At 33.4% G+C, this 10,892-nt stretch overlaps 1 protein-coding gene across 1 annotated transcript; it reads left to right on the top strand.

The window, feature by feature from the left end:
- Positions 1-343: 343 nt before the first annotated feature.
- LOC109337050 (aladin) lies at positions 344-9,026 on the top strand. Its single transcript, XM_019573915.1, has 14 exons — positions 344-489; positions 566-621; positions 894-1,079; positions 1,230-1,344; positions 1,698-1,797; positions 1,883-2,062; positions 2,643-2,701; positions 3,917-4,004; positions 4,095-4,170; positions 6,297-6,396; positions 7,335-7,386; positions 8,215-8,352; positions 8,519-8,606; positions 8,844-9,026. The coding sequence occupies exons 1-14, from the start codon at positions 432-434 to the stop codon at positions 8,904-8,906; spliced, it is 1,359 nt and encodes a 452-aa protein (XP_019429460.1). The 5' UTR covers positions 344-431; the 3' UTR covers positions 8,907-9,026.
- The last annotated feature ends 1,866 nt before the right edge of the window (positions 9,027-10,892 follow it).

Below are 10,892 nucleotides of genomic sequence, written 5' to 3'. Positions count from 1 at the left end.
AATGAAAGATTATTTATATAATTTCTCTAAAACTTAGAGTTGTAAAATTCTCTATTAATTAATTTAAGAGAATAATGTATTTCCTCATACTAAGAGATAACTTATATACTCTAGGCAGTAAACATGTGACATGTGTGCTATTTTGTTTATTTTTAAAAATATTTTTATAGAAAATGATGAAACATGACACATGTCATGATTTCACCGGCATGAGGAGATAATTTATCTCCTTGTACCAGGAGATACCCCATTCCCTTAATTTAATAACAATATATAAAACTATGAAATTCTTACAAAATAAATTTTTGTCAATAAAGAAATCTCTTTAAAGAAAAAGCTGGAGATAGAAAAAGCAACAAAAAATATTCGTTCTTAACAGCTCGAACCGATGACCTACTAAAACCCTACCCTCTCCTCCATTTATCAAACAGATGGCTACGTTCCCTCCTCCTGGTTCAGTCACTGTCTGCGAAATCAACCGTCACCTCAGTAAGTCGTAACCACCTATCTCTCTCTTAATACATTCTCTAACTCCAATTCATTAAATTTCTCTTCAAATCTGCAGTCACCTCCACCGCCCTTTCCGACGATCTAGCCAATCAAACATACGGAAAGCTCCTCGTAACTAACTTTTCAACCTCCTCTGATTTACATTCCCACCATTTCATTTTTCCTATCATTTTATTTTTATTTATTTATCGGCTAAGTTTGGCGCAATGGTAAGGTTGTTGCGTACTGATCATGAGATCACAGGTTAAATCCTGGAAACAGCATCTCCTCTGAGTGAAAGGCTGGGTACATTTACCCTCTCTACACTGCATTGAGTGAGAGCATCATGCACTGAGTCACCTTTTTTTTTTTTAATTTTAATTAATTTATTTATTTATCGCTAGGGATTGGTGTTCAGCCCTGTGCCGTTTGAGCCGGAGCAACTGCCTATCGATAACAATGCAGTAGAACAGGAGGAAGCAAGAACGACAACCACAACTGCTGTGGAAACTGTCCAGAGGAAAGGTCCAGTTGCACTATTGCAAGGGGTTGTAAATGAGTGTCTCAGACGCCTTTTTTACCCTAACGATGTATGTTTATGCTGATTTCGATGTGTGATTTGAATAATCGGTGATGCTTATTGCTGCTTGCGAGTTGCAATGTGCTTTTTGTATAGTGTGTTAGGTTGTGGTAATTTAGAATTTGACTGTGTTGTTATGGGATTATTTATGTTTATGTAGGTCCATTTGTTGCCGGAGGTTGATCTCCAACGAGTAAGCTGGCATCCAAGTAAGCATATAATTGCTTTTACATCTGGCCCAACCCAAGTTATAGTTCGTGATTATGAAGATTCAGGTATCTACTCTCTTGATGATGACTTCAAACATGTTATTAGAAGCTTGTTTATGCTTAAATAAATGATTTTTCAGGAACATTTTTGGTAGAAACTGTTTTGTTTTTCATATAAGTTGAATTTCAACATGGAAATAATTTTTAGTAAAAACCTAACCAAACAAGCATATGGATATCATAAGTGATTTTCTTTACTATATGAAACATTTTTTAAGAAAAAAAGCTGAACAAAGGTGGCTCTTAGTAGTAGTAGTAGTTGTTGTTGTTCTTCTTATTCTTCCTATTGTTATTATTACATAAAGCATGTTTGTTTTAATCATATTGTTATTATTCTGATACTTTGACATCATGAATAGAGGGGAAGGATCCAATTATTTTGACCAACGAGTCTCAAAGAGATGTTAGAGTGCTTGAGTGGAGGCCTAATGGTGGGAGGATGCTTGCTGTGGGCAGCAAGTGAGACTCTGTCTTTGTTATGCATTCTGTATATATATACAATGTTAACTACTAGGATAATGTGATTTCCTGTTTTCTGTTGCAGGGGTGGAATTTGCATATGGGCTGCTTCTTATCCTGGAAATGCAGCACCTGTGAGATCAGGCGCTGCTTCTTTTATTGGAGGTTTATCTAGAGGCTTAGGAATCCGGTACATCCTTGTTGATTTTCTTCGTAGTCAACAAGACGAGCATGTTAGTGCTCTCACGTGGAGTCCAGATGGAAGATATCCTCACAATTGTCAAAAAGTTTATATCTTTTGCCCTATGTTTCCCGATTATAAATATCATTGACCTTATTCTTAATTTGTGTAAGAGCTGTATGGTTCTGAAATTTTCCTAATTAAGCATACATAAAGTGCTTACATAGTAAAATGGTAACCTCAGTAAAATGGTGAAAATGGTAGGTAATTGGAAAATCTTGCACAATTTCTTCACTTTTGATGTTGTGCTTTGCTTGCCTATATGCATGAGTAGGACAGTAGAATTTCCTCTTTATTAAATGAACATATTATTGTTGTTTAAATTTTGTAGTAATTTTTTGTTATGGATATCAATTTATGTATTCTTGGTTACCTATTTAATAAAGTAGGTAAAGTGAGTAAGATTTTGAGTCAAGTCTACCCTCCCCACAAATTTGCTTGAACTTGTGAGTTTGACAAACTACTTTTTGTTAGCTTTCAATTTTTGGCAGTGTATAATGGAGGTTTAGTTTGTTTATGGTGAATTGATAAGCACCTTCTTCTTCATTTTATTTTATTTAAAGTTACTTCTCATTTACCAATTTTTTCCTTAACCTATTTGCACATACTTAGCTTCTGCTTCATATGAGAGCTCCTCATTCACTGTGTGGGATGTTGCTAAAGGTACCGGTTAGATCCTTGCTTCCTTAACTTGCAAATATGTTTTTTGAAGCATCCCTTCTGCTTGGTGATATTTTTAAAATGCTGAATAATCTTGAAATTCATATGAATTTTCATTTTGTAGCTACATTTTTCTTCCGCAATTTAAGAGATATTGAATGTATCATGACCTAAAATGCACCTTACAGTTACCATACTGAAGATAGGACCAGGTAGACCATAGACCACAAATTAAGTTTCTCCAGCAAATTAGTATGGAGAAATATACCCCTGAGCACTTAAATTTGATTTATATTTGTGACTAGTGACCTAATATCTACTAGAGTCAACCTTCCTTTGGACAAGAGGACACATTTGATGCAAGTTTGGGTTTCCAACATAGTTACATGGTTCGCTGTACCAATTCCGGTGTGTGGTATCCAGTTCTATGCTGTTTGTTACTTTTTACATATTGTTACAACACTTACTTTTTAAGGAACTTGGTATGTGGTACACAGTTCGCCAAATCCGATATGCGGTGTGTGGGCTAAATGAGGGAATCATGTAACTATGGTTTCCAACAAGGCAAGCTTTTCTTTAAATGTTTAATAGGTGCTTTGTTTTTGGATGTACACAATGGGTTATTTTGCATTGTCAAGAGAGAGTGACAAAACTAACTATTGGATTATATTGTTCTGAAAATTTGAATGTTATGCATATTAAATTAAAGATTTGAATGTCCATTATAATGTATTGTTGACTCCAATGCATTCTTCAGTTTGATTCCTACTTGTCATTGGTAGTTCATACGTAAACCTAAGTACCACTCTAAGCCCTTGTCGAAGGCTCATTTTGGGGAGCCTTACCCTGGGAAGCGAAGAGACTGTTCCCATAAAAGGGCGGCCTAGTGTATGAGGCTCCAATCTCGTGGAATCTGGGCAGAGTAGATGTAAGCAGCCTTATCCCGCAAGCAGAGAGCGTGTTCTCAAGAACCTTACTGTGTTGTCGAGGCTCACCCTCCCCCACAAGTGTTTTTGCGAACAAAGAATTTATCAAAGTTCTGTTGCCCTATTTATGTTAGGATGATAATTGTGTTGATTCTGAATCTTTAGTATTGAGAGCCCAAATCATGGGACAGTAAGGACTGTGTCTATGTTTAGATTGTGAAATAAAAAGCCTGAAGTATAAAAGTTTGTCTTTGCTTTCTGACTTTCTGGTTGTTTCCAATATTATCTGTAGGTGTTGGGACACCCATTCGACGGGGATTAGGAGGCATATCAATGCTGAAGTGGTCACCTACTGGAGATTACTTCTTTGCTTCAAAATTGTAGTGCAACATGCTAATTATGTCTGGTCTGAATATTTTGAATATAGACTATTTTTTAATTCATAGCCTCATTCTTTTGTTCTTATACAGTGATGGCACATTTTATCTTTGGGAGACAAATACATGGACATCAGAACAATGGTCATCAACTAGTGGTTTTGTCAAGGTATGAGGTGTAATTTATGTTTCAGTGCTCTATGATGACTTATTTACTATAAGATGTCATTTAATTCTTAATCTAAACTTGTGTATTGGTATGTTCAACAACTTGGTTGATACTATTGTATAAAGGGCGACCCAGTGTGGTTTGGGAGGGTTAATGCATGCGGCCTTACCCATGTGAACAGAGAGATCATTTCTAGAATTTGAATCTATGTCCTTAAGGTCACAAGGCAACTACTTTACTGTTGAGACGAGGCTCACTCTTGTATAACAACAACCAAGTCTTAATCCCACTAGGCGGGTTTGAGGCTCACCCTTGTATGCAATGTTAAAATTCCTCAATTGGTGCTTACAAAATGTCACCTCATTTCAAGAAATAAATTTTTACCTCTCCCCACTTACGATGGTGCTTGCTGCTATTTGTTAGGGTTAGGGCATTTTTGTTTGTGATAAAGGAAGCTAATTTCATCACAAGAGAGGGTACATATGAGGAGGATATCTGATCCTCTCTAGATGAAACATCAGTGCTAATAGAATAGATCATGAATAAATAACGCCCTTCAATTCCCAACAGATCTAGCAAATAAACTCTTTAGGTACACCCATGAGCTAAATAGCAAAGAAGCTGATTAAACAATCATATCAAGTATTAGGGCAATTAAAAACTTGTCTACTTTTGGAGCACAAATGTAAATGAGTCTGTGAGTGTGAAAAGGAAAAGTCTTACATTGGTTTAGTTAGAGGATGATACATATGAAGCTAGCTTTTTTGGGTTATATGGTTCCATCCCAAGTGTTAAAGTCTTAATGCCATCCTAGCCTGAGCCATCTAATGCCAAGTATATGCTATCTTACCCCCTTAAGTTCCAGCATCTTTAAAAAGCGAGCATATGTTATCTTACCTTCCTAAAAACAGCAAGCTTATGATAAATGCACCAAATACCTTCATAAGTAGAATACTCCCACAAGCCTTGCCTTGTTAACTCCTATGGTTCTACTAAAACTTGTAAATCTAGATGCTGTTGCACGCATTACAGGAATAAAGAATTTAAAACCTTACTATCAGGATATGAATTAAGGCCAACATGCTAATCCACCCTCTAAAGCCCAAGTCCTCTCCCAGCTCCAATCATCCAATGCCATGATAAATTCCGACATCTTTAAAAACAAGTCCTCTCCCACCTTCACATGTTTTGATTATAACTTTCTAAGTTTCCTCCGATGTTTTATCATGGAAAATTTTCGCAATAACGTGCAGCTCCGTAATTCGATAGATTAAAAGTAAAGCTCTTTCATTAAGTAGGCAATCTTTCTCTTTCGCAATAACCTTCAGAAGATAGAACTGGACTGATGAATCTTGACCCTCAAACTCAAGCTTTGTACCAATTTTCAGATGAATTGACCAATCTTTTCCTTTGTTGAATTGTCGTAATAGAGAGATGAGAGAAGTCCTTCCACAAATATATGTTGTAATTTCCCCCCTCAACATTGTTCCATTATGAACTTAATATCTTTTAAAATATTCTCCAACATCAACTCAACACAATGAGCTGCATAAGATGTCCTTCTCTCTACCAACAATTGTCCAACATCTTTTTAATTTGCTGTATTGTCCTTCATAATTTGGACAATATTTTCTTCACCAAGCTCCTTCACAACATTACCCATCATAAATCTCCTTGGCTGTTTAATAAAAAATTAGCCATCACCAAGCTCATTCACATGGACATGTGAGAGGCATCAATAGCCTGAAGAACAGCCTAGTTAAGGCTGTTTACTAAAAAGTTTAATATGGTTTGGCCCCTTTTGTTGTTCCACCCATCGGTCATTATGGTGCATACCAATTTCATCTAATGAACTCTATGTTCCTCTATGAGCCTTGGCACAACGGGTATGGTTGCTGCCTTGTGACCTATGAACTAGGTATATGAATTACATATATAGAATAAGATAAAATGGTGAGAGATCTTAATTTTAGTCAAATATTGGTAATATTGTTACTATTGTAATGTGAAGTAATGTTATTGGGTTCAGCTTAGGAGTTGGCTTAGTGTTGTAAATTTTCTTTTCTGTTGGCTATCACACAATGGTATTACTGAACTTGTTTCTACTGTCAATGATGTGTGATCAGGGTGCAACATGGGATCCAGATGGGCGTATGATACTGCTTGCATTTTCTGAATCCTCAACTTTGGGATCTGTTCACTTTTCATCGAAGCCTCCCTCACTAGGTCTGACCTTTTCTTTCTAAGATCTTATATTGATTCATCTATTGTTTTTGCATATTGCTATGTTGGTGCTGGAAAATGGAAATATATGGTATTGTAATTTAGGGATTAAATGGAAAAGACAAAAGATAGATAGAGGGAATGGTATAGAATTTATTTTCTTAAAAAGACTGGATATCAGTGATATGAACACTATCCTGATACATTTATTTACATTAAATATTTTTTATGAATAGGTTGGCAACAATGTCATGATAAATGGTACCACTCTTCTACCATAATGAAATTTTAGTGAATTATATGGAAAAGGGAAAAGAGAAAGATGGAACAATGTCATATATCCCTAATAAAGCAATTGTGATAAAAAACACTAGACCAAAATCTTCATGCTAGAAACCAAAACGATGAAACACATGCCCGGTACTTCGGGTGCCTTGCAAGTAATGCATACTTAACTTGGAAAACTTTGCTAAAGACATTCATAATTCTCAGCAGGTACTATTAGTATTTAGTACGTTGATTGAAGTAGTAGATGTTGATATTTGAGACTGATTTTTAATTCAAGACATGTGTAACTTTTGGCATGCATGTATTAGAAGATCTCAATGCATTAAAAATTATCATAGGCAAGTTTTCCCCCGAATAAAAGAGTGAGATGGATTCAATTAATGGTTTGCCACTAAAAAGGGCCAAGGAAGAAGAAGGCAGTTGTAGAATCTCTGTTGCAAGGATATTCAGGAGTTTATACTTAATCTTGTTTTGCTTGCCAAACAGCAGCATGCAATGAACTTTTGAGATGTTTGTTGCTTTGATTCTGTGTTTAAGTCATATTTGTAGCCTCAATTCATGGTTATCTTGTTCAATCAACTTTTCAACATATTTAGTTTTTTTCCTTGTGAAAATAATGTGATATTGATAATTATCATTGTTGTCTTTTCCAGATGCACATCTTTTACCTGTTGACTTGCCAGACATTTTAGCATTGACAGGAAGGTAGAGTTTTTTTTCTTCAATTTTTTATGTCAGGCTGAGGAAAAGTTAATGGCGTTTTGCTTTTTTTTTCTTCAGTTTTAATAAAATCAGAAAACACGAATGGAAATGTGTTTCACTGGGTTTTAATTAAAATGTTTGTTTTTATATTTTTTTCTTGTGATAAAATCTGAAACTAACAAATACTTTTTTCATCATTTCCTTAAAATTTCTGAAACAGGAAACATGAAGTTGAAAATGCGGTGGCAACTTTCTATATTTAATAAAAATTGTATGAAAATATGTTTAGGAAAATAAAATTTGAACTTCCTCAACCAAACTGATCCTAAGAGGTTTTTTGGTTTGTTCTCTGATTCCATTTACAGTGACATGTTTTCATTATTAATTACAAAAATGCTTCTGGGATGTTCAGTTTGAAATTTACCGACACTGTATGTCCAGCCCCAATCCTACAGAGGAGTTCATGGGTGCAATTCTATGATGGTCTTTAATGTATATATCCTCTGTATCACTGAAATGTGATTGTGAAAAAAATTCATTTCTACAAAGTAAACTGACTTGTGAAATTCATTTCTTTTCACTAAATATGTTTTCCTCCAACCTTAACAAATATACCCCCAAATTTCTTCATCTTTTCCTGATATGATCCCATGGAGAGACATGAGTGTCTTGCAATCATGTCATGTCTTAATGTAAAGTAGATTGTAGCAGAAAAAGACAATCAGACATAACCTTTGTCTTTTCAAGTAATAGGTGTTATCATATTAAGTGTTTGGATCTGCTACTATATTTTTATCATGTGCTTACTGGTTTTCTTATATCATTTCTCAGTCAGGGAATTGAAAAGCTAACATGGGATAATTCTGGTGAGCGATTGGCTGTATCCTTCAACGGGGGAGATGATGGATACAGGGGTCTGATAGCAATATATGATACAAAAAGGACTCCTCTTATATCTACATCATTAATGTAAGTTGATGGTTGAAAATGGTCCAATGACTGGTTTGTATTATTCTATTTTACTTTTTAATTATTTGAATGTTGAATTTATATGTTTATATTAGATATTCTATGTATTGAATATTTTAAGATATTAATCATTTCCTATGTTTTATTTTTCCATTTTATGCTATAGTGGATTTATAAGAGGACCTGAAGACAATCCAAAGCCAATTTCATTTTCATTTCATGGGAAGTTTAAGCAGGGACCATTGCTCTCTGTGGTAAGTCTGTTAGAATTTCTTTGCAGTCTTTATTGGTAAATCTGTATTTCTAACAAAAATGCTCTATATGATAGATTTCAGGCACACCCATTAATTTAAATGTTGTTCTATTTACATTTTTCCACCATCCCTGAAAATAGATGATTGAACATCTAGTTGAATTATTAAGAATCTTCAAATATAATGTTTCTACACCAGACATTTGAACCTCTTAGTTTTCATGTTTTTATTCTGCAGTGTTGGAGCAGTGGATTTTGTTGCACTTACCCTCTTCTATTTCGCTCTCATATGCTTCCATAATGAGTTTATCTGTCAAAAAATTCGGCTGTATACAATTTGGAGCAAGGTGACATTGATGCTAACTTCATTTGTTCAATGTAAAATGTTTGTTTAGCAATTCTGTGATAGGCATGTTATTCTGAGAAATTGCTGTGGTTCTGTCATATTGAAGCTTAGTGATGTCAAACATCAAATTATGAATAACATGGCAGTATAGGGTCTTCTTTAGAAATGATCCCTAAATTTTGTTTGTTTTGGATCCCTGATTTTATGCTATTTTGTTTCTGGTTCTTTCGTTTATGCCTAGTTACATGGAGTAATACAAAATTTGTTTGTGGCTCCATTAAATAGTGAGGTCTAACCTCATTTGTTGGCAGCGCTTTATAAAGCATCAGTCGGATAAGTATCCGATATTTTCCCAGGCCACTAAAAAATTACAATAGTTAACTATGTTATTATTAATATCTTAAAGAGTTTAATATTGTGTCATGGATGTAAGGATTTATACCCGGTTATTATATTGCCCACTATTAATATAGATTATTTTTGAAGACTCAATGATAATTAGATATGAATGGTTGATGATACATTGATATTGTATGAAATTTATATACTGTTAATACATATACTTTTTTCAAATGATAAATAGTAATCAAACTGACTAGAATTAAAACATACTAGATAAGTGGTGTAAATTATAATAAACTTTTATATGTATATATTTATTCTTTACAATATATAATTCAAATAATACAATGATCAGTGTAAGGGAATAATGTATATCCTGGTGTGAGGAGATAACTCCCCTCCTTAAACCAGTGAGATAATAACATGCGTCCATCTTTCTAAACCATATAGTTGTTGACTATGTTATTAACAACTATAAGGTTCAAATTTTTTGTGTTTTTTAAATATGAATTTTTATCATCAAACATGAATATTTGGTTTCATTTCGGTTTCTTTTATTGTACTGTCTTTGTTTTTATCTCTTTGCATTCCATCCTTCTTAGCATCACAACTTCTTAGCATTATTTGTTATTTTATGTGTTTTTTGATGATTAGGAACTCAATTTTTTTCGTTCTTAGCATCCTACCTTTCTTATTCAGCTACTAATGTTTCTTTAATTTTTACTTTGTATTTCTACTCATAAGATTATAGACAATGACAAACCTTTTCTAATGCATAAATATATTTATAGAAGGATTTAGGAGGAGTTATTGGAGAAAATAATTCATCCACTATGATAGAAATTATCTATGAAGTGAGTGGGGGAGAGGGTTAACCAACAAACTCCTACTAATTTTGATTCATTAATTATCAACCACCATCAAATTAGACACTTTGATTTAAATTAATAACTTCCAAAAAATATGTCATTTAAATTATTAAATTAATCTAACATTATTTACATGACATACATGTTATGTAACACAAATATATTGCACATTTTCAATTACCAGCTCATTTTCATGGAATTGAAGTATGATGGTAATTAAATGTTTGTGTTAACATCTTCAGACATTTTGACAACTTTATAATAGGTCTAATTCCAATTTCAAAACTTATCAATAGTTTTAATTTGATGTCACTGAATTGTCTCAATGCTTTTTCATTGAAAGAAAAATATACATTTTTCTAAAGTAAACTAGCAGTGTACCCGTGCACTTGCACAGGTCGCTTATTTGTTTATGCATAATGCAAATATAATATACATATACTTTATAATATCAATAAATCATGTATTGAAACATTATATTTCCCATTCATATAGGTGCAATATTAACATTAATTTTTGAGTGTATATGTAGAATATTAACAATTATAAATGTGTTTGTATAAGCTTATAGAAAATATTTAATTCTTAAATAACTCAATAAATAAAATTCAAATTGTATTGGATAATATCTCACCTCTATATTTTCTATATAAAATTATAAATATAAGGAGTTATTTTTGCATCATATTTTTTGTGATTACGTTTATAAGTATCATATAAAGTCATAAGG

This window comes from Lupinus angustifolius, unplaced genomic scaffold, assembly GCF_001865875.1.
Source record: "Lupinus angustifolius cultivar Tanjil unplaced genomic scaffold, LupAngTanjil_v1.0 Scaffold_1_821, whole genome shotgun sequence".
Classification (NCBI taxonomy): Eukaryota; Viridiplantae; Streptophyta; class Magnoliopsida; order Fabales; family Fabaceae; genus Lupinus; species Lupinus angustifolius.
This window is presented reverse-complemented; position numbering and strand designations above follow the sequence as displayed.